This window comes from Capricornis sumatraensis, chromosome 4, assembly GCF_032405125.1.
Source record: "Capricornis sumatraensis isolate serow.1 chromosome 4, serow.2, whole genome shotgun sequence".
Lineage (NCBI taxonomy): Eukaryota > Metazoa > Chordata > Mammalia > Artiodactyla > Bovidae > Capricornis > Capricornis sumatraensis.
This window is the reverse complement of record NC_091072.1, coordinates 80,057,354-80,082,919: the sequence shown is the minus strand read 5'-3', so window position 1 is coordinate 80,082,919 and position 25,566 is coordinate 80,057,354. Positions and strand designations below refer to the sequence as shown.

At 39.3% G+C, this 25,566-nt stretch overlaps 1 protein-coding gene across 1 annotated transcript in view; it reads right to left on the bottom strand.

Moving 5' to 3' along the window:
* NELL2 (neural EGFL like 2) overlaps positions 1-20,449 on the bottom strand; it is a 388,326-nt gene extending 367,877 nt beyond the window's left edge. Inside the window, exons 1-3 of the mRNA XM_068970314.1 lie at positions 20,332-20,449; positions 19,537-19,622; positions 18,943-19,071 (exon numbers count right to left, since the gene is read on the bottom strand). Coding sequence (XP_068826415.1) covers positions 18,943-19,071; positions 19,537-19,591 — 184 coding nt within the window. The 5' untranslated portion in view covers positions 19,592-19,622; positions 20,332-20,449. The remainder of the gene's footprint in view (positions 1-18,942; positions 19,072-19,536; positions 19,623-20,331) is intronic.
* Between the last annotated feature and the right edge of the window lie 5,117 nt (positions 20,450-25,566).

Here is a 25,566-nt window from a genome sequence, read left to right as displayed (position 1 = left end):
TATCACAGAAGAAATCAGAGCACAGTTATGGAGCAAAGAGTGGAAAGCAGACTACAAACAAGCCAAGGGAACTTTCTTGGGGAATGGCAATATTCTATACCTTGTTTTGGATAGTAGATACACAATTGTGGACAATTATCAAAAATTAAGCACTCAAAATTTATACATTCAATTGCATGTTAATTGTATCTCAATAAAAACATGTATGTATAGGCGAACACAGTTCCATAGGGAATAATAACCATTTTGAGAGACAGAACTAAAAATATTTTTTAATTACTATTTTTCAGGATTACAAAAATAATGCAGACATAAATAATCCCAACAATATAAAAATGAACTAAGTGGGAAGAGAAATCTCTGTGTAAGTGGAAAAGTGTAAGAGATTGAGTGGCAATGATGTCTATTCAGTACATTTGGTCATTTTTTAAATGGTATCAAAAGAGTCCTTTCAAAAATATGTTGATTTGTCTTATATACTACTGGCTGTGTTAATAAACTACTATTAAAGTTTTTTATAATTCCAATTTTAGAAATTAAATTTAATTAGAGCATAAGGATTTTTTCATCAAAGAGGGCGTCGATAAAAAAGTAATTTTTCCCTCTATAAAAAATTAATATTGGAAGTATATACTAAAACATTGGAGTACAGCTCAGTGAATAAAGTAAGTTTATGAAACTGAAGTTTCTCACAATTGTAAAATTTACCAACTTGAAGTTCATGATAAAACAGTAGCAAAATGAATACATAATTTAAAATGACAGGGACTTGCAACAAAGCCCTGGCAATACCATTAAAAGGAGCCCATAACAACGCTACAAACCTTTGACAACAATGACAACAATGTAGATGTCCATGAAACAGAATAGCCAAAGGGAATCAGGAAGGAGCAAGTACAATTTAGGAAGAAAGCGGTGAATCCAGAGAAGGGATTAGATGAAACAGACAAATATGACTTCGCTCTTGGGGTTATCCAGAGCTCTGTGAGCCTAATTATCTTGCATACAGTACGTTTAACACACTCATATTGTAACTACATATTTATATAATTATGAATGAAATCTGATTAGAATGCTATCCATATTGTATTAATCAAGAAATTCATCAATGCTTCTTTTTTTGTTCAAAGAATTAACAAAGGAACCCTAAACAGTTATTGTTTGTAACAGAAATCAGTTGAGTCGCTCAGTCGTGTCCGACTCTGCAACCCCATGGACTGCAGCACATCGGGCTTCCCAGTCCATCACCAACTCCCAGAGCCTACTCAAACTCATGTCCATCACATCGGTGATGCCATCCAACCATCTCATCCTCTGTCATCCCCCTCTCCTCCACCCTCAATGTCTCCCAGCATCAGGGGCTTTTCCAGTGAGTCAGCTCTTCGCATCAGGTGGCCAAAGGATTGGAGTTTCAGCTTCAGCATCAGTCCTTCCAGTGAATATTCAGGACTGATTTCCTTTAGGATGGACTGGTTGGATCTCCTTGCAGTCCAAGGGACTCTCAAGAGTCTTCTCCAACACCACAGTTCGAAAGGATCAATTCTTTGATGCTCAGCTTTCTTTATAGTCCAACACTGACATCCATACATGACTACTGGAAAAGCCATAGCTTTGACTAGAGACCTTTGTTGGTAAAGTAACGTCTCTGCTTTTTCATCTGGTCACCACAAAGTATCTTGGAAAGACTAAACAAGATCTAACTGGATTAGTCTGCCAAACTCACCCAACCACCACCACAGATAAGGTGAGTAAAGAATTCATACTCATAAATAAAAATTAATGGTAAACTTCAGGGAAAATGTGGTAATGGATATGGTAGTCATTTCTATACATTTTCTATTGGAAAAAATACTGAAACATTAAATGGACTAAAACTGAAAACAAGTCCAGATTTCGTTGTTTTTTTTTTTAACTTATAAAGGCATGTCAATAACAATATATGTACATATAAAAAAAAGATAGCCCACTACTATTAATACAGGGCTTCCTTGGTGACTGAGCGGTAAAGAATCCATCTACAATGCAGGAGACACAAGAGACGTGGGTTCAATCCCTGAATTGAGAAGATCCCCTGGAGAAGGAAATGGCAACCCATTCCAGTATTGTTGCCTGGAAAATCCCATGGATAGAGGAGCATGGCAGGCTACAGTTCATGGAGTCGCAAAGAGCTGGACACGCCTTCGCAACTAAACCACTACTACCATCACTGTTAGCACATGGCAATATTAAACAGAATGATATAAAATCAAGTATTATCTTCTTTCAGTCTTTTTTAAGCATCCTGCTAAATTTTCACTTTTCACCAACAATTTATTTACAGCTATAGCTATATTAAAGATGCTTTCCCTTTGGAAAGAAAGTTATGACCAACCTAGACAGCATATTAAAAAGCAGAGACATTACTTTGCCAACAAAGGTCCGTCTAGTCAAGGTTTTTCCAGAGGTAATGTATGGATGTGAGAGTTGGACTATAAAGAAAGCTGAGCCCTGAAGAATTGATGCTTTTGAACTGTGGTGTTGGAGAAGACTCTTGAGAGTCCTTTGGTCTGCAAGGAGATCCAACCAGTCCATCCTAAAGCAGATCAGTCCTGGGTGTTCATTGGAAGAACTGATATTGAAGCTGAGACTCCAATACTTTGGCCACCTGATGGGAAGAACTGACTCATTTAAAAAGACCGTGATGCTGGGAAAGATTGAGGGCAGGAGGAGAAGGGGATAACAGAGGATTAGATGGTTGGATGGCATCACCGACTCAATGGACGTGGGTTTGGGTGGACTCTGTGAGTTGGTGATGGACAGGGAGGCCTGGCATGCTGTGGTTCATGGGGTCGCAAAGCATGAGACACGACTGAGTGACTGAACTGAACTGATAACTATAGGTCGGAGGAGGAAACAGCAGCCCACTCCAGTATTCTTGCCTGGAGAATCCCATGGACCAAGGAGCCTGGCAGGCTACAGTCTACGGGGTCGCAGAGTCAGACCCAACTAAAGCGACTTAGCAAGCACATAGCTATAGACAGAATTAAACTACAGTTCCAAAGATACAGTGCTTTTAAAATCAAAATGCAAAATGATTTCATGGGTCTCTCTGGAGGATGGAATAGTGGCTGACTAACATTTATCATAAACCCAGCCCTCCTACAGAGGGAGGATATGCCATGTGCAAGATGGACTATTCCAGTTCCAAATGTTGGCAGCATAATGTGCCAATGAGACCCAGTTCCAGAGCCAGCACTACCCAGGTCTTTTCATGCATCACATACTGACAGCTGAATCTGTTTGTGCGTCGTCGCCATATCTTATTCTTCTTCAATGCGTACAATGCCACAAAGACGGATTTTGCCCTTCAAAAACATTTGATCTTTGCTTTCACTCCATTCTACTGTCTGTAATTAAAAATAAGTCCCTCTGCCACAAGAATGAAGACTTCCCATTGTCCTCTCTCATATTTTTATGGACTTATTTTATGAATCCTCTCCATTTAATCCACTAGAACCTAAATGCAGTCACTGTCCAATGGTCATCAGTATCAACAAAGCATTTGATTTACTCTTTTTTTTTTTAATAGAAAGACTTGAACCTGAAATGCAGTACCTCAGTTTAACAATACAAACGTTTCCTTCTGTGGAGTCACATCTCAATACACACTGTTGGAGAAAAACAGCAAATTTTATTTTCCTTACCTACCTCTTCTAAGATACCGTGGACAGAAAATGAAGCCTCTGATATCTCCCAGTATTATATATTTGTTGTACAGTTATACAACTTCAGAAAGTCTAAAAATTTTAGAGTTAGAACTGTATTTGCCCCTCTTTTCTGTTTTTCCCACAAGAGAAAAGCTTTGTTACATACATATGGCTACAATTTAAACACTGTCTCCAGTTTCTTTATGAGGCAGCTCAGAGGGTGAGTGTTTACCTAAAATCCGACTTTTACTTGTCTGATGCCTGTGAAATTAATTAACATCAATCTCAGAAAGTTTTAGAAACAAGACTGAGCCTGCAACTTTCCACAAAATATCTGGCCTTTTCCCAACTTTGCCCTCGAACTTCACTAATTTGCTGACCAAAATAACAAAAAGTAATCGTCATTAAATAGGTAGGTTCTCTCCCACTCAACAGTTTCCTGCTTGGTCAATGATTCACAGAGTCAACACTCATTTTTTTCCATTAGTCTCTGAAACATATTCTAATTTGGATGTGTGTTATCAAAGAACAATTCAAATTACACTATTTTCGCCAGAAATGGAACTCAGTTATTAAAAGTGTACCCACAGCAGCAAAGGGATGAAATGGACTATGAGATACTTTGTTGTAGAGAGGTGCCTATGATAAGGATAATGAAATTTTTGCAGCAACTTGAAAAAAAATTGACCTCTGCATCATAGTCAGTGTTTTCAAGGTGAGTGGCAATAAATACACATCTATTCTGTGTTTTTGTCCCCTTTATAGGCTTGATTTTTCAGAAATTCCCATACGTCATCTTCAACTCAAGTGCTTATCACCAATTCATTTCAGCCTCAAATATTTCTTAATTTTAACCCATAATTGCCTATGATAATCATAATTTAAAACAACGTCCTATCTTTTCAGGATTATTGTTCATCATAGAAATTAGTGATGGACTTCAAGAAGGATTTGGTACGGGTTATGGTAAAGGCAAATTACATTTGAGTTTGAAATGTTAAAAGTCCAATTAAAATGAGTTCCAATTTCTGAACCTTGAATTTTAAGTTAAAGAAATTTGGTAAAGTCATGTCTGTGTGTTTTCTTTTAGAATAATAATAAAACAAAAGTGTCCTAAAACCCCCGACAACCCCAAGTGTGCATTCTTTGGTCTCAAATTTGGATTAAACAATTCCACTTTTGAGACATCTTAAAGCATATTTCCCTTTTACTTGGAAGTATGATGTTTCTTCTCCTGTAAGAAAAATCTGTTTTCTCTTAAAAGGCAAAATCAGAAAGCCTAGAGTCACAGTGCTTTTCTGAGATGTTTGAATTTTCTACTAAATATCCTATATAAATTCACTCAACATCAGAGGATAGGCAGTATAAACAAAAGCAGTAACATTAATATATATTAACCCAACTTTTGAAAATGTCTCAGAAGGAAGAACAAATATATGAATGATAGTACCATAAAATAAGCTGCTTCTCAGGATTAGTCATACACTTAAATAAATCTGTATTTATAGTATAACTAGCAATTTCATGAAACGTAGAAAGAAATAACAAAGCATATCAGTGAATGACATGTCCGCCTCCAAAATCGACAGGCTCACAGGAAACATCCAGGTTTAACATTCAGTTACTAGGAGTACTGCCTCTCATTGGTAGCACACAGCAACCATTTTTACGTGCCTTTTTTTTAAAAAAAAAAACAATCTGTCAGTCTCCAGGAAGAACTCTGCTCTGTTACAAGTATATGTCAACACACACAACTCAAAATGAGGATGTTCAGCTACCAATTACTGCCAGAAATTTAAATTAGTTCTAAAAATATAGGTTATGTTCTGCTCTGAAATACTTAATCTATTTGGCACTTTTTCTGGGACATTTAATGGTCCATCAGTACAATGTGTTAAACTATAAGAACATAGAATTAGACATACTGTTTGCCTAGGGGATTCTCCATTTAAATAGACAAGCAAAAAGATTAAAAACTAAACACCATGTATGGAAGAACTAAAGTGGACCACTTTATTAAGAAAGAATATTTATATGACACAAATGAACCCATCTATGAAACAGAAACAGACTCAAAGGCGTAAAGAACAGACTCAAAGGGTGGCAGGGCAGGGGGGAGGAAGGAGGAGTGGACTGGGATTCTGGGGTTAGCAGACACAAGCCATTATACACAGAATGGACAAACAAGGTCCTACTGTATAACACAGGGAACTATATTCCATACCTTGTGATAAACCATAATGGCAGGAATATTAAAAGAATGTACATATGCTTAACTGAATCACTTAGATGTATAGCAGAATTAACACAGCATTGAAATCAACTATATTTCAATTTTTAAAAAGAAGGAATATTTATAAAAGAGATACACAATGCAGAACACAGTAGTCAATGACAAGATAGCAAACTTCAGAGTATTAGAACAATCCAAGATGCTTTTTAAAAGGGAACTGTTTTGAAGAGAGAGCCACATATTGTCAGAGAGATGAAAAAGAAGATGTCCTGGATACCCGTGCTTACAATAAAAAGAAAAGTTAATTAACAGAGAAAAGACAATAATTCACATTCATTTGGAACCAAAGTAACATTAGAAATCATTTAGCCTAATCCCCACCCCTCCCCCATTGAAATATTTTCCTTGATACAGGTCATTTAATCTCTATTTGAATATTATTAGAAGCATGTTTATTGGATGAATGAATGGATCATCGATGGACAAATATTGCTTAAAATAAGTCTCTTAATTTTTGAATTTATATGTTGAAAATGCTTTCCTTATGTCAACTCAAAATTTGTCTCTTCCTAACTTTCTTTGCAGATCCTAGTTTTGTCCTCTATAACAGTTCTCCCCAGTATAAGAAGTATGAGAGCCACAAATGTGAGTCACATAAATAAATTTGTTTTTATAGCTGCACTAAAAATGTAAAAGAAACACATCATTTTAATTTTAATAACATAATAATCAAAATATCATTTCAACATATAATCAATATTAAAATATTGCAATTTTATAGATTGCCTTCAGAACTCCAAGTATATTTTGATACTTCCACTGCATCTCAGTCTGTATCAGGCACATTTCAAATACTTATGAGCCACAAGTGGCCAGTGTCTGCTCTACTAGACAGCTTAGACAATGGTTCACAAATTTGGCTGAACATTAGAATCACAGGAAGCTTTTTGAAAATGTAGATTCCTAGGATTCAACCCCAGAGATACAAACTTGGTTTAGGAAGGTCTGAGAATATTTCTAACAAGGTAATTAATTAACCATTGATCATCAGACTAATGCTTAAGAATCACTGTTCTGGAACAGTACAAAATAAATCTCAGATCTCCCATATATGACTAGTCTTCAAATATCTAAAACATAGGTCATATGTACACTGTCTTTTATTCTCCAGGCTAAAATTTTGCTCCAGAACAGCACAAAATAAATCTAAGTCCTCCCTTACATGACGACCCTTCAAATATCTAAAATACAGGGTCACACCTACAGTCTTTTATTCTCCAGGCTAAAATTCCCAGGTTCTTTCATCTGTTCCTCATCTGCCATGGTTTCCAAACCTCTCAGCTCTCTGGTTGCTGTCCTCTGGGCAGGACTCCAGTTTGGTTCATTTACAGCAGTGGAGAAGCACCACAGCACAGACAGCCCAAATCAGTCCTGTCTTGGAAATCTTCCTTAGTGCGTTCCTATGAATATGAGTGTCTCTGCTAAACGGTGAATTCACAACATATTGAACTAAAATTGTAAACTCTCATTGTCAAGAAGTATTCATGACGTTCAGGTTCCTCACCATGCTGCTGTTTTCCCTGTGGCACGCTTCATCTTGGGGTGGAGAAGAGCCATCTCAGAATAATTCAGAGACTAAGTTAAGGAGAACTCGCTTTTTCAATTCATCTCAAACCTCTTGCCTTTTCTTATGACTGGAGAATAGAAGTGTTTTGATTTAGTAGAAGAGCTCTTCAGCCTTCTTTAAAGTTACATAAATATAAAACAGAAAACATCACACAAAAACAACCAGATCTGTCATGACCAAATGGACTCAGTTCAACACTACAAATATTCACTTACTGATGGTTTACTGAGCACATTGTATTTGCCACCACAATAGACCATGAGGCCACAAGAAGGAATGAGGTAGAGTTCCAAGCCTCAGGAGATCGCAGACTAGTCAGCAAGGAGATTCATGTGACAATTATTTATGGAGTTCCTACTATATGGTAGACACTTGACTGATCTACTAGTGAATAAAATATTCCCAAAGCCCAGCTCTTAGGAAGCTTACTCTTTAGAGGGAAGAGGGAGAATAAACAACTAATATGATAATTGAATTACTCATGATTCTAGATGATAAATGTTATAAAAACTAACAGATCAGACTAAAGTATATCAAGAATACTTGTGGGGTAGAAGACAAGTTGAAAGTTTACTCAGCATTCAGAGTAGGCCTTATTAACAAATTGATAGTTGATAAAATATTTGAAACAAGGGGGAAAACATTTAGATATCTGGGAGAGGAGGATTCCGGGCAGAATAAACAGCCAGTGCAAAGGCCCTGAGCCACGAGAGTGCCGGGCCTGTTTAAGGAACATCAAGGAGGCCAGTAGAGTTAAGGCCAAGAGCAAGGGGGGAGAACAGCAGGCCAGAGAGTAACAGGGCAGGGCAGGAGTGTTCATGTAGGTCTTTGCAGGGCATAATAAGAACTTTACCTTTGACTGAAGTGGAGAACTATTAAATGTTTGGAGCAAAGCAGTGACGTGATGTGAACTATGTTCTGAAAGGATCATTCTAGCAACTATGCTGAAAACACACTGAGAGGAAGCAAGAGTGTAAACAGGAAGACCACTTAGGAGGCTACTACAATCATCCAGGTGAGAGAAGGCAATGGTGTGGACCCGGGAAGTAGCAGCAAGGAAAATAGAAGTGGTCCGAGTTTTTATATTAAGAAAAATACCTGGCTATAATACAGTGAGGTGGTTGTTTTAGTAGAGAAAGCTAAGACGGCACAGAAGAAACAACAGTTTCACCAAAGGAAAGGTTAGTAGCTTAGCCGAGTCCTGAAAAATATATAAAAGTTCACCAGGAAAAAAGAAAGAGAAAGAACCATCCAGGGAAGGGAACTGGCAGAGTTGTTAGTGACCAGGAAAACTATAGGGCATGATCCTTTTCCTGGGGAACTTATTGTCTCAGTAGGGAAACAAGACAGTAAATTACTTAAGATCAGAGTCCCAGTGACACTGGAATGAAAATTAGCAGAGAGGCTATGGGGAGAAACAATCATTCCAGTAAGATATGTTCAAGAGAAGTCAAAGATGTAGCAGGAAATGTAGGAAAAGTGACTCTAATCCATAAAGGACCCGCAGGGCCACCCAAGGGTCTTGCCCACATTACACTGGCCCTGCAACCACCATTCAAGGTTCCACAGAATCTTACCCTCTATCACCAGCTCCCACCAACAGACCAAATCTGTACTTTGCCAAGGAAGGACAAGGTTACCCAGACAGAGACAGGCAAAAAAAAAATGGGTTGTGACTCAAAATCTATATACGACTCAGTTCAGTTCAGGTCAGTCACTCAGTCGTGTCCAACTCTTTGCAACCCTATGGACTGCAGCATGCCAGGCTTCCCTGTCCATCACCAACTCCTGAGCCTACTCAAACTCATGTCCATCGCGTCAATGATGCCATCCAACCATCTCATCCTCTGTATATATGAGACTCAAAATCTAAGCTAGACTTTTAACACACTTAAAAAGCAATGTGTGTTGCGGTGACTATAGAGGAACTATATTCTGAATCTTTTGTTGATTTACTCTATGCCCCACCCCGACTTCTGAAAAGTGTACAACAGGGCAGATTATACTCCTTCCTCTACAAACGGACCCATTGTTTCCATCTCTCTCTACCCAAATCAGCATGTCCTCTTCACCCCAATAAAGCCCAGACAGAAAAAACAGAACAGGAGCTGCTGCAGGGCCAGTTTCTCCCCGACTCCAGTTTACCTTCACCTTCATCCCCACATCACACGGCAAGTCACCTTACCTTAGTTTCTCCACAAAACCCAGCTTTCCTACCAGGCAGCCCCTAAAACAATCCAAGGGAGACTGACCTGCTGCTAAGCTGATTCCAAAATAAAAACAATATATGAGTATTGAATGTTTGGTAAATGCCATGCATTACCAAATAAATTACGTATATTTATTGATATAATTTACACATCAACTCTAAGAAATAGTACCGTCATTATCTCAACGGAAGTAGAGATAAGTAGCAAGTTAAAGTTCACACTAGCAACACAGGAACCAAGATTTGCCCTTGCGATATCTAGCTCTGGAGTCTATGTTCCTGACTACTAGAAACTGCTATGGCATATCAATATGAACTTGGAATTGCCTCCATAGTTTCTTCCCTTTGCTAGACAAGCAAAGTGTGACCTTCTGAGCACTGACTTGTTGTCTTCCTTCCACATTTTTCCTTTGAAGGGAGAGGCACGTGGTTGTCTGGGCTCCCTATCCCTTCCCAGAATGAAGACTGTCAGGAGGGTTCCCGTCAAGAACATCTCAGCAAATACTTGTCCAAGTGCCCATGTCCAGCTCCTGGCAGCAGCCTTAAGGAGAAAGGGAAAAGCAGTGCTTTTCTTCCCATCAGCTCTCTCGCTACTTCTTTCTCATTACGATAGTCCACCAATGAGTTTCAATAAATGCAACACAAAAGTTACCATAACAAAAATATCCCCCAATAAACTATTTGCTTATAAAATGTTTCCACATATGATTGGCATCTCTCTCTTCCATGTCAATTCTAAACGGAAGCCTAGCAAAAGTTGAAAAGTTTCATAAAGTCAGTAAAAACAATGTAAGAGAAATGCTTACATGACTCAAAGGCACTAGCTTTTGATGATCTGACACAGACAGATAAATTTTTAACATGAAAAATAAAAATTTGACCAACATAATAAATACCTCAAACTGAAAGATTTCTCATGAGAAGGTTAAGAGACAGTCCTTAGGTATTTTTGCAAAAATAAGCAAACAAACAAAACACACAAAACCCCAATACTTGGCTTTATTCTATTTGTTCTTATAATTGGCTCATAGTTAAATGATTATCTACATTTCATCAACAATAGACTAGGACAAATAATTTTCAGAGCTCTACCCTCTTTACGCTACGGTTCCAAATTTTCTTTTCACTATTTACAATTAAGTTTTAGTTCCTACTCTGCCTCCTGCACTGACTCATGTAGACATCTTTCTTCCTCTAATACACTTTATGGCTTCTTTATACATAGTAGCAGTGAAATAAATATTTGTTAAGTTGAATTAATGAATCAATTAAGTTGAAAATCAATAGGAGACATATCACACCTTAATAAGGCCTTAATATCTATTACCTAAGTTATCAGTTACCATGTTGACAGATAATTATTTGAATTACAGACAGAAAATCACCCCCCAAAAATAAGTGTCTGCAAGAATGGGGTCTGGAACCAGCATGAGGTGAAGGAGCCAGTGGGAGACGGAATAAAGCCAAAGAAATGCCCTTCACTTCAGCTATTTTTGAAGATTCACGCCACAACCCTGGTGGTCCAATGGTTAGGACTCCATGCTTCCATTGCAGGGGCATAGGATCAATCCCTGGTCAGGGAACTAGGATCCCATAAGCCGTGTGTGTGCTTAGTTGCTTAGTTGTGTCCAACTCTCTGCAACCCCATGGACTATAGCGCACCAGGCTCCTCTGCCATGGGGATTCTGGCTCAGCTAAAAAAAAAAGAAAAGATCATTCACCTGTCAAAGTCTGTCAAGATTGCTCCAGCTCCTCCCAAGTTAGCATCCTACAGAGATCCCTGGCACTTTCAATAGGAAAACTCTAGTTATTCTTGTAGTCCGTAGTTCTGAGGACCACACTCACAGGGTGCCAAACACCATGCTAAGTGCTATCCATTCTACTTCCAAAATAGGCATGCTTTCTATTTTCCCTCTCAACCTCTGGATTGACCTGTTGTGGGGAGGAAGGATATATTTTTGAAAAAGAAATACAAAAAAAAAAAAAAAAACATCACTTGATTTTACTGTTTGTTGAGAATGAACTCATAATTAAGTGATGGAGAGAATCCCTTAAAGACTAATAATTTAGTATAAAGACTCTGACTTTATACTTACACTTTTAAGTCCCAAACGACTAAGTTAACTTTAACTGGCTACTTCAAATTTCCAGTCATTGCACAAATATATTCTCATGCACAGTTCAAGACAGGCTCAAAAGAAAGTTTAATTCAGTTACAAAATAAATGTTTAACATATACATCACTTTCCTATTGCTGCTGTAACAAATCCCCACAAATCTCATGGCTAAATCAATGAAAATTTATTACCTCACAGTTTTAGAGGTTCAGAAGTCCAAAATGAATCTCACTAGGCTAAAACCGAGGTGTCTGTGAGGCTATGTTCCTCCTGGAGGTTCTAGGGGATAATCCATTTCCTTGCTTTTTGTAGCTTCTAGAAACTGCCCACGTTCCTCGGCTTAGGACCACATTCCAACTTCAGAGTCAGCAATGGTCAATCGAGTCTTTCTCCCATTGCACCACACCGACTCTTCTACATCCCTCCTCCATGGCCATGGCCCAGCGTACTGTCGTGGTGGGAACCCCCTCCAGGACCCGGTGGGCAACCCCCTGAGTGATTACATGAGGCTCACCCAGATAACCCAGGAAAATGCCCATATCTTAAAGTCCACTGATTATGAACCTTAATTCCTTTGCCAACCTTAATCCCTCCATGTAACATAACATATTCACATGTTCTAAGGATCTAGTACATAGACAGTTGGAGGATCATTATCCAGCCTACCACAAGCTGTCCTTTAGATGGACAACCTGTCCATCCCTAATGAAACCGCATTTACTTATCCCAAACCCCCAAAAGACTCAGGCAAGCCTTTAGAATATCAACTCAAAGTTTAAAATCTGGTCTAAATCTTACCAATTCGAAAGCTCCAAATCTCACCATCTAAATCAGGTAAAAATGAGGCTTTGGATATTATCCATCCTGAGACACAATTCCTATCATCTGTGAAACTGTGAAACTAAAGAAACAAGTTATCTCCTCCCAAAATTCAATGGTGAGATAGAAAGGGGATAACAGTTATTGACACTCCCATTCAAAAAGGGAGAAAATGCAAGTTAAAAAATTTAGACATGAGACCCATGCAATTTTGAAATCCAGCCAAGTAAACTGCATCTGGTTTCAAGGTCTGAGAATAATCCACTGGGCTATAAGTTTTGTCTTTGGGGTCTCAGTTCTGCCCACGAAAGGTAGCACATGTTTACAGCTGAGCAGTTTAATCAGCCTGTATCTTAGTTGTAGAATTCAGGGGGTCCAACAACCTTCTTTCATTAAATCCTCTCACTTCCCCATTCAGGCCAGAAGTGTTATTGCTGGTATGATCTTCTTAAGAACCTTGTGCATTTCCCATATATGTCATTGAGATTTATTCCAACAGAAAGAGGTTCCTGCACAAACACCTCTTGGATAGATTTATCTCTATTATGGGCTACCACTGAGATGTATGAGGGAATTCATGTCACATGTTCAATTTCTTTAAAGAGCCCTCTTTGGAACTGAATACTTTGGCTTTACTTCTGAGGCACTACCAAGATGTTTTTAGGTCACACTATCAGCTTTCTTTCCAAAAGAGGCTTTCCTGCCAGCAAATCTCCTAATTTCAGCATATTTTGCAATCTGAATAGGCTACAAATTTCTCAAATGTAAAGTTCTGGTTCCTTTTTGCTTAACAGTTCTTCCCTCAATCTATCTTTCTCCTTTCACATTTTACTATAAGCAGCAAGAAAAAGCCAGGCTGCACCTCTGCATATATATTATCTCAGCTAAATATCTAAATTCATGTTTACAAGTTTGACTTTTCACATAACAGTAGAGCAGAATTCAACTCAGTTTTCTGCCACTATCTAACAAGGATATCCTTTCCTCTAGTTTCCAGTAACATGTTCCTGATTTCTGAGCCCTCACTAGCACTGCCTTTATTGCCCATATCTCTACAAATAATCTGTTCATGACAGTTCAGGTATCCTCTGAGATGATGTGGGTTTTCTCTACCATGTTCTTCCATCTTTTTCTGAGTCCTCACTAGTAGAACCACCAACATCCCTATTTCTACTAACAATCTATTAAAAGGAATCTAGCCTTTTTTTCTATCATGCTTCTCAAAATTCTTCCAGCGTGTGCCTATTGCACAATTTCAAAGCCACTTCTACGGTTTTACTTCTTATAGATCTCCCACTTCCATTTATCAAAACCTGTGTTAGTTTCCTATTGCTGCTGTAGAAATCACCACAAACTTAGTGGCTTAAATCAACACCAATTCATTATCTCACATTTCTGGAGGTCAGAAGTATAAATGGAATCTTACTGGGCTAACATCAAGGCGTCAGCTGTGCTGTATTCCTTCTGGACACACTGAATGAAAATCTGTTTTCTTACATTTTCCAAATTCTGGAGACTGCCCACATTCCTTTGCTCGTGGCCCATTTTTATCTTCGAAGCCAGCAATGTCCAGGTCTAGTCATTCTTTGCCTCACTCTAACACTGGCTATTTTAGCTTCTGCTTTCACATTTAAAGGACCTTTGTGATTGCACAAGGTCTACCTAGATCATCCAAGAAAAGTTCCTTATCTTAAGGGCAGCTGACTTGCAACCTTAATTCCCCTTTGACAAATAACACAAGATATAATCAGGTTCCTAGGATATGAACATCTCTGAGGGACTATTATTAACCCTGCCACAATATATATTGCATAATGATAAACTTTCAATTCTTTTATATGAATATGATGTACCGTGTAACCTGATCCATGCTGTCTTCATTAGCTTCATTTCATATCACAATGCTTAGGTTTCCACCACTCTGGGTTTCTTCTGTTTTCTCAAATACACTATGCTCATTCAAGGAAAAGATCTTTGCTCATGCTATCTCCTTTGCCCATGTTAGTCTTTCTTTCTGAATCCCCACAGCTCCTCTTCCCCAGACTACTCTTAGGTATCCTTTGGCTATCAGCTTAAGTAATTCTTCTTCAAAGAGCTTCCCTGATCCTGAAACTCCCTAAACAAGATGTAGATTCTCTTACATCCTTAGTTTTTCTTCATATCATTTATCTTAATAGTGATTAAATTATTATCTGTGTAATTGTTTGTTTAATGACTACTTTGAAGGCATTATGAAAGTTCTAACTTCATTTATTATATGCCTAATACCTAGCAGAACAGTAACTGCACACAAAATTCTTCATAACAACATTAATTTTATAACTGAGGGTACTGAAGCTCATAGAAATTAACTTTATGAGAGAAACACAAATAATGGAATTCCATTTGTTCTATCTGGTTTTTAAGCCTAGTCACTTAGCCCTTAGTCACATGTGACTGGTCTCTCAGTCACTGTGCTATTCTGTTCTAATGGAGCACCAATGATCACTGTCTCTAAGTCCACAGATACTCTCTGACAGGTCAGATATTTACTGAAGACAAATATTCACTGCCACTCACTTTCCTTATGCAGTTGCTACCACCTCATCAAGCCAATGACCCACCACCAAATGTCCAATTTCATTCTTATTTTCAAATACTGTCATCAGGATAGACTTGGGGATACTTTTTTCCTTCAAAATATTAAAGTTCTTTAAAAATAATTACTAAAAAAATTATTTTCAAATTACCAAAGCAGGGGGGAAATATGCTTTTATCTTATCTACTTATTTTGTGGAGATTAATGGTATTATAAAAATCTGTGGACACCCCAGAAGAAATTTTATTAAACCAAAGAGGAAATGATCTAGTTTGGGAACACAGCCAGGGCAAATGTTAAAACCAAAGATCTAAAATCATATTCCCTCAACTCTAAACAAGGTTGGTAGAATTTTATTTATAATTGTACTAGTCCTCAACATTTCAGAATTCTTCAGCATCCAGTCCTCCATTTGTTAAAAACATAAGTATATTTTTGTGGCTTAGTCAGATTACAGCTAGAAATACAAGGAAGATCTTGATACAAATTCCAAATTGTTGCCTGTTCACCTGTTTCTTTTGAAAATTATTATCACTGGCACAGATCAAAAGCCACATGTATCAATGCATGACATAATTTAGTATCTTATTACTTCAATTTCCAAAACAATTATAGACCAAATTTCAACAACAAAACAACTTTTGTATAAAGATCAGATATAACTTTAAAACACATTTCTCTTTGTTTTGTTATATATATAATAAGTTGCATGATAATTTACCAAAAAGCATTTAGATTTGAAAAGTACCAAATTACAAGCATCTTAAAAACCAATAAAGAGAAGAATGAAGTAACCAAAATATTAAGTAAGCGAAAGTCATTGGGAAATTATATGCTGAGATTTCTTTCTAAGAGACAAAAGACAGTATGACTGCAGAAGAAAACTGATGGTTCAAAAATCTCTCCCATCTATTTAAAACATATCTGACAGCACAAACTAACTTAACTGCTAGGTTTACGTGAAATCTGAGCGCATCTCACAGGTTTTGTAATGTGTTACTATTCCTGCTATGACATTTTACAAACTATACAAAAATATCTGCAGCACCCTCAATTCACTATAAAACAAATCCATAAAGTCTTTAGAGGCTGAAAGCTTTTGTCTTTCTAAAACTCATGAAATCCCACTGAAGCAACAGGAGTCAGAACTGACTTCTTAACAACAGTTTCCACATTCTAACTGCAGAGAACAGAACTTTCCAAGGCAATACAGAACTATCAAGCAGGCTCAAACACCCGCCTGCTGTCAATTTTAAATGCTCAATCTGAGAATAAGAGAAATCATTAGAGCATAATAAACATATTAGTAACATAAGCCTACTGAGAACACGGGCATGTGTGCAACCTCACTCACTCAGTTCTGTCAGACTCTTTGCAACCTCATGGCCTGTAGCCTGCCAGACTCCTCTGTCTGTGGAACTGTCTGGGCAAATATACTGGAGTGGGTTGCCATTTCCCATTCCAGGAGATCTTCCCGGCCCAGGGATCAAACCCTTAGCAGGCGGATCCTTTACCACTGTGCCACCTGGGAAGTCCCCATCCAATAGTAACAACTTGCTGATTGATTGGCTATATGAAATAAGGTTGATAATTAGACAAGAAATAAAACTTTGCATCTCCAAATCTCTTAAAACCTTGCTTCTTGGGCATTTAATCTTTCTAAATATTGGTCTTGGTACCAACACAGAAACAAAAGCAGCTCATCAGTTTGCACTGATACATAGTAACTATGGGCAACTCATTTGCAACACAATGCCTATCTTGAACAACTGACAATTTAAATAAAAATGAATACTAAACATTTCTTTTTTATTTTTTTAACATTTCTTTTTTATTTTTATTTTTATTTTTATTTTTATTAAATTTTTATTTTTACTTTATTGTACTTTTCAATACTGTATTGGTTTTGCCATATAACATTTCTTTTTTAAATTAACCAGAAAAAGATATTGGTGCCTTCTTACTATTTCTGAGAAATTGTCTAGCATTAGAACATAAAATGCACAGTCCTGAAGGTTTCTATTTGTGACAGCTCAGACACTCTCCAGAGAAAGCCAAGAAGAACACCAATATAATTCAAAGGACCTTTGGAAATTTTAAGGACACTTCAATGCCATTTATTTATCAGACGCTTTAGCTTCCGTTACTCAATTTGGCAGTCCTGAAATAATTTTGTTTCCAGTTCACAGGGACTGAAAAATCAGAGATTGGAAAAAAAAGGTGGGGGGAGAAAAAAGAGAAAAAACAGGAGTTTAACCCTAATAACATCTTTATTCCACTCTGTGAATTTTGCTGACAGTCTAATCTTATTTCCTTTATTAGATTTGGTCACTGTTTGTAAAGGGTTCATATCAAAGTCACACACACACTCCCCACCAAAAAAAAAAAAAAAAAGACTTTTAAGTAAATAAAATATCATCACAAATATCTGTCATAATAAAAACATTTAGTGGGTGCACCATAATTAAAAGAGAAAATTACATTTAACATATTGTAAGAGTAAACTTGTTTTAAATAAATGCAACATGGGTCAGTTTTCTCCCTTCCCAACTGTAAGCTTTGGTGTTACTGTCCATGGTGACACATACTGGCTATACTGAGCAACAACACCTCTACAACAACACTCAAGTTTTATTTTATGCCTATTTCTTGGTGGTAATTTGCTGAAGAAGTTTTATTTTGCATATCCAACTCTTTATTAATTATGAGTTGCCATGTTTTTGAAGGCACAGCACCAAAATCACAAAAGAAAAATCTGGGGGGGGGGGGTGGGGGGTGGGGAGAAGATGCTTTAGTCAGTCCATCAAATATGTTAAACCAAATTCCATTTATCTTTTACCTTCATCTGTACTTCACCATATGGGAAACTACTCTTTCTGTATGTGTTTATCTTTTAGAATACTCATGTTACAGCATCTCCCCACAAACCAAGAAACCTTCAAAAGTGTTGGTGAATCAACGCTGAAGGCTTGATTCATTGGAGTTTGCTTCTGACTACCTAACACGGGTAAATTTAAATGCAGACACGTGCATAGCCAGTCCATTGACTTCAACAAAAACGTTTTAAAATCCTAAGTACACAATTAACAGAGAGACAAAGAATAAGAGAATATTATTTCTTTTCTCTTGTTATCGATGGAGAAGAATCATTATCTTTCAATGAGGAATCTTAAATATATTGTTTGTGACATACAGTGCTTAAAACTGTTGAAAGATTTAATTTTCCCACAAAGCTACCCACATAAAGAAATTCGTCCACAACTGAGCACCAATGTACCTGAAACTTTCAGAGAGCAATGTCTTAACTAAGATTAAGCTACCCTATTTCCTACCTGAATCAATTTCACCCAGATGAGGTGTTTGCTATAATTCATTGTTCCCCAGACTCCAGAATCAACCATCTGCCATCGGAGTTTCTGCACAGTAATTAAAGGAACTATCTATTAGACTGGCAAGAGTACAAAGTAAGGAAAAGGAGGGGGCGGGAGAAGAGAGAAACAAGCCACTTAAAAAGAGGTGGAAGATATGTGTATTTCCCACTGACCCCTCCTCGTCTCCGCTCAGATACTGTCATCCATGAGGCAGAGCAGAAGTTAGGAGCAGCGGCCAAGCCAGCTCCTCCCGCGGTTATCCGAACTGAAACCGCGCTGGGGACTGAGCACGCTCCTCATACCTTGAAAGAGAAAGGCTTTCGTCCCATTGTGCAGCCCGGGGACCTGGCGCACTCCGGTCGTGGACTCCCCAAGTTCTAACTCCGTTAAGACGTCAATCTGCAGGGAGGGGTCTACACCAAGACCCCAAACTGGTGGGAGTGGGGAAGGGAGAAGAAAAGAAAGAAAAAGCTCCATCAGAATACAAGCCTCTTCTTTTAGGGCAGCAAAGAACCGCGTCTTGGAGACAACATTGGAAACTGACGAAGAGAGGCGACTCCCTCCGCCACCGCGGAGAGCCTTACCTGAGATCAGCAGTCCAGCTTCAAACAGCGGAGCACCCAGTCCCATTTCCGTGACCTACTTTAAACCCTGCTCGGGGCAAAGTTCCCCTCGGCCCTCAGACCCTAGACTTGGGGTGTGACCCGCCCTGCGGTCTCCAAGACAAGCACAGGGATTTAAAAAAAAAAAAATCCAAATCCAAACCCACCCCCGACTCCAAGCTTCCCACCCCAGACCTACTTCAGGTGGAGGGAAAGCGAGGCTTCCCCGGGCAGCTGGGGCTGCCCCGAGGTGGGAGCCATCCCTTCTCCCACCCCAGCTCTGCGGCCACTCACCTGCTCCGAGACCGAAGAGCAAACAGAAGGTTCTCAGTAAGACCCGAGACTCCATGGTGCCGATCTGCTCAGTCCATCGTCTCCCTCTTTAAAAATAAAAACCGAAGAGATTCTCGGAATCAAGCGGGAAAAAAAAAAAAATCGCTTGTCTTTCCTGCCACTGGCTTGGATTTACTGATTAGTAAGATTAGTACGATTTGGTTGCTAAGAAAAAAAAGGGAGGACCCCCCCAGGCACGTGAAGAACTTAGACCCTCCAATGCGCACATCATTCCCACACGCAGAGCCCAGGAGGCAGGCGCGGGTTGGGACGGGGCCCGAAGGGAGGGGTCGGCCTCGCCGGGGGCTGCTCCGCGGGGAAATTAGCTCTTGAGCCGAATCAAAGCGGCCGAAGGAGCACACTCCCGGAGGAAAGGAGGCCGCCCCAAGAAAGCCCGGACTGGGGCGGCCCCGCACCCGCCCGTCTTCCCCGCCGCCCGAACCTGTTGTAAAGGCAGAGACAATGGAGAGAGCGCCGGGAGACGCGCGGAGGAGAGACTGCTCCTCGGCGAGGGAGGGGCGGGTCGGGGAGGCGGGGAGAGGAGAAGGGAGGGAGTCCGAGGGCGAGGCCCGGCGCCCCGCGTCCCTCTCCCACGCGGGCTTCTCGGTCCCCAAGCCCCGTCCAGCGGACCCCGGAGTCGCGACAGCCTCCGCCGCGTTCTCCCTCTCTCGCCGATTCCGGCTACGCTAAGCTCCTTCGGGATCGAAAGATCTTATTTCAAGGTGCTAAGTTGATGGGCGGTCATTGTGCTCTCACCCCTCAATTTTGGGCGCGTGTCTAGAAAGACAGACGGAGAAAGAGAAAGGACTACCCAACTGCAGAAGGCGAGGCTAGATGGAGACGCGCTCGCCCGCCCTTTAGGCAAAGGAGGGAAGCGCAGCCCCGCGGACTAGAGAGGGGAATCCCTCTCGGAGGTTTGCGGAGGAAGACTACTAAGGCAGCTAGACTCCCGCGGTGGGGCTGTTAGTAGGGAGAAACGGGCGGAGACTGGTGGCGAGCCTGGGAAGCCGTGGGAGCTCCGGAGGAGAGGTTCCCTGCCCGGGGCGGGGCGCTGGAGAGCTTCCCCTGCGCGGAGAGAGCAGGGGAGAACTTAGCCGGGAACTGCTGGACAGCTCCGGGACCTCGCGCGCCCCCTGCCAAACACAAGGCCAGGTCCGGGCTCCGGTGATCCAGGACAAGCACACAGCATGAGGCAAGGGCAGCAGTCAGGGTGCCTGCCTATGCCAAAAAGAAGAGAAAAATGATAGATCGATAGATAGATAGAGGTTCCTTTAAATTTGAGGTAAATTTTGAATAATGACATTGAAGTCCCATACTGAGGAAGTTTCAAAAGCGATTAAAATGTTAATCTACACGAAAGTCAATTGAGTTTCTTAATTTTCCATCCAAACAAGTAGATTCTGAATTCTCGAAAGGAACCTACAAAGTTACCAAAATACCTACGGGTAGAGTCTGAGGTTCCAGCAGGGCGATATATACTCAATTATACTATAATAGGAGGAAGGCACATCAACCCACTGAAGTATTCTTCCCTGGAGAATTCTATGGACAGAAGAGCCTGGCGGGCTACAGTCAGTGGGGTCGCACAGAGTTGGACATGACTGAAGCAGCTTACTAGCATACTATAACAGGAGGAGCGGGACATATTTAGCTCTGCCCTTGGAATTTTTAAGGGAAAAATATCAGAATCTGGAAGTTTTTTCCAAATTAAATTTAAATGATCTTTCCTTATCAGGTTTTCCATTTGATTCTATTTCTAATTTTGTAAACTTTTGAGAAGTAGATCCGTATTTAAATGTGATGAAGTATTGTTTTATGTAACTTCACAAACTTGCAAAACTACACAAAATGAAATTAATGTAACTGAATTAAATTAATTCAAAGGAAATTATTCATCAGGAAATTAAAGATCTTTCTATAGCAGTACAACCAAAGTAATGAATTCTAACAAGTATTTACAAAAGTGACATTAAAAACTGAAAGATAAAATCAGAGGAAAAAATAAATATACATATACACACATATTTAGAGGAACCAGAGATCAAATTGCCAACATCCGCCGTATCATCAAAAAAGCAAGAGAGTTCCAGAAAAACATCTATTTCTGCTCTATTGACTATGCCAAAACCTTTGACAGTGTGGATCACAATAAACTGTGGAAAATTCTAAAGCAGATGGGAATATCAGACCACCCGACCTGCCTCTTGAGAAATCTGTATGCAGGTCAGGAAGCCACAGTTAAAACTGGACATGGAACAACAGACTGGTTCCAAATAGGAAAAAGAGTATGTCAAGGCTGTATATTGTTACCCTGCTTATTTAATTTATATGCAGAGTACCTCATGAGAAATGCTGGGCTGGAAGAAGAACAAGCTGAAATCAAGATTACCAGGAGAAATATCAATAACTTCAGATATGCAGATGACACCACCCTTATGGCAGAAAAGTGAAGAGGAACTAAAAAGCCTCTTGGTGAGAGTAAAAGAGGAGAGTGAAAAAGTTGGCTTAAAGCTCAACATTCAGAAAACAAAGATCATGGCATCTGGTCCCATCACTTCATGGCAAATAGATGGGGAAACAGTGGAAACAGTGGCTGACTTTATTTTCCTCGGCTCTAAAATCCCTGCAGATGGTGATTGTAGCCAAGAAATTAAAAAACACTTACTCCTTGGAAGAAAAGTTATGACCAACCTAGACAGCATATTAAAAAGCAGAGACATTACTTTGTCCACAAAGGTCCATCTAGTCGAGGCTATGGTTTTTCCAGTAGTCATATATGGATGTGAGAGTTAGACTACAGAAAGCTGAGTGCCGAAGAATTGATGCTTTTGAAATGTGTTGGAGAAGACTCTTGAGAGTCCCTAGGACTGCAAGGAGAGCCAACCAGTCCATCCTAAAGGAGATCAGTCCTGGTGTTGAAGTTGAAACTCCAATACCTGATGCGAAGAGCTGGCTTATTTGAAAAGACTCTGATGCTGGGAAAGATTGAGGGCAGGAGAAGCAGGGGACGACAGAGGATGAGATGGTTGGATGGCATCACCAACTCAATGGACATGGGTATGGGTAGACTCTGGCAGTTGGTGATGGATAGGGAAGACTGGCGTGCTGCAGTTCATGGGGTCGCAAAGAGTCGGACACAACTGAGCGACTGAACTGAACTGAACACACATACAAAGGAACACAATATTGCCAATACCTTGATTTTAGCCCAGTGAAATCCATTTTAGACTTCTAAACTACAGAAATGTAAGATACTAAATTTCTGTTGCTTTAATCACTAAATTAGTGGTGATTTGTTTCAGCATTCAGAGAAAACTAATATAAATACTAATCACATAAAATTCAGTCAAAATGGTAGCCTCTACAAACCCTGTATTCATAAATACATCTCAAAGCTAAATAAAATTTCCAAGAATTTTTTATTCACAGATGAATTTTAAATTAAAAACGAAAGAAAGAAATCCCAGATGCCAGGGAAAAACAAAGATAGCTGAAAATTGGCAGGAAAAAAAAAAAACTGACTCAGGTGATGATTAGGAGAGGTTAGGACACAGGGTTTCAGACGTAGTACGGACCTCAAGACAATGGAGTAGAACTTTACCATCCACATGAGAACTAGAAACAATGAATTATGGCCAAAGCCAGAAGAGGTAAAGATGTTACTGATCCTTTCATTAAGAATAGGGAGATTTGAAGTATTTTATATATATACACACATATTTTGCATGCTGACCCAAGAACAAGAATGTTTGCCAGCTGCATATGACCGTAGGTGGAAAGCAAAGTCATCTATCAATTCAGTTCAGTTCAGTCACTCAGTCATGTCCGACTCTTTGTGACCCCATGGACTGTAGGAGGCCAGACTTCCCTGTCCATCACCAACTCCCAGGGCTTGCTCATGTCCATCGAGTCAGTGGTACTATCTACCCGTCTCATCCTCTGTCATCCCCTTCTCCTCCTGCCTTCAATCTTTCCCAGCACCAGGGTCTTTTCCAATGAGTCAGTTCTTTGCATCAGGTGGCGAAAGTTAGGGAGTTTCAGCTTCAGCATCAGTCCTTGCAATGAATATTCAGGACTGATTTCCTTTAGAATGGACTGGTTGGAGCTCCTTGCAGTCCAAGGAACTCTCAAGAGTCTTCTTTGACACCACAATTCAAAAGCATCAATTCTTTGGCACTCAGCTTTCTTTATAGTCCAACTCTAAAATCTATACATGACTACGAGAAAAACCATAGCTTTGACTAGACTGACCTTTGTTAGTAATGTCTCTGCTTTTTAATATGCTGTCTAGGTTTGTCATAGCTTTTCTTCCAAGAAGTAAGCATATTTTAATTTCATGGCTGCAGTCTACAGGCAGTGATTTTGGAGCCCAAGAAAATAAAGTCAGTCACTGTTTCTATTTTTTCCCCATCTATATGCCATGAAGTGATGGGACCGGATGCCATGATCTTCATTTTTTGAACATTGAGTTTTAAGCCATCTTTCTCACTCTCCCCTTTCACATTCATCAAAAGCCTCTTTAGTTCCTCTTTGCTTTCTGCCATAAGGGTGGTGTCATCTGCATATCTGAGGTTATGGATATTTCTCCTGGCAATCTTGATTCCAGCTTATGTTTCATCCAGTCCAGCATTTCACATGATGTACTCTCCATATAAGTTAATAAGCAAGGTGACAATATACTTGTATATTGACATAAGCCTTGACATATTCCTTTCCCAATCTGGAACCAGTCCATTGTTCCATGTCCAGTTCTAACTGTAAAAAATGTCAAATCTCAAGCCTTGACATGAGCACATGACCTAAAATTACATCTTCACTGGTATAAGAAATTCTAAAATCAAAAATTAGAATAAAACCCCCAGCATATCCTGAAGTAGCAAATGTAAGAATTCTATTAGGGGAGCTTCCACAAGTTCTGGCATATAAAAAAATTCTGATGAAGATATAAGCACAAAATAATAACAACAATAAATTGCACTGAAGTAAAATACCATGAAAATCAGTCAGGAGGCAAACACATGTAAAAAAAGAGAATTAGTATCTCATGAACTCAATATCAGAAAAGCATAATCAAAAGTACTAAAAAATATATTTTAAGTGATTAGAGTTTTTTAAGGCATAGAAAAAAATAATGAAGGTGCAGAACTATATGAGTAATTACTATGCAGATTTCAAAGGAAACCAAATAGAACTTCTAGAAATAAAGTGAAAGTGTTAATTGTTCAATCGTGTCCAACTCTTTGTGACCTCATAGACTGTAATCCCCCAAGCTCCTCTGTCCATGAAATTCTCTAAGCAAGATTACTGGAGTGGGTAGCTGTTCCCTTCTTCAAGGGATCTTCCTGACCAAGGGATCAAACTCAGGTCTCCAGCATTGCAGGGGATTCTTTACCATCTGAGCCACCAGGGGAGCTCTCTAGAAATAAACATATATTTTAAAAATTACATTTTTAAAGGCACTGGCTATAAAAAGCAGCAGATAAAATAAAGATGGAAATTAGGGGGGAAATGTAGGAATAAAAAATGAGATCTGAAGATATTGAAAATCTGGTAAGAATGATAAGGAGATGTAAAACATGAAGAATGTTACAATTAGAAGATCCAACACAAAATTACTCAGAGATGTAAAATAAGAGACTATAGAAAATGGAAGTAGATGGTGTCACTGGAAATATTTAAACAAATAAGACTGAAAAGCTTTGAAGAATTAAAGTATGCATGAGAATCTAACCCTGGGTGAGGTGGAAAAGGCAGACCTCACCCTTTTTCTCCCACTGAATGATTCCAAACCTGGTACAGTTGGAGTATATGAGGACTCTGAAAGTCAGGCAATAGCAGGCAAACTGAGAAAGAAGACCAGAGTTTGAAGTACCACCACAGTGGCAGTGAGTACTTCTAAGAAATATACAATCACTCAAGTCATAGACTGCCTCTGGGTGATACACACATGAGATAAAACTGAATATACTGTAATGTCTTTGAAATCTCTCC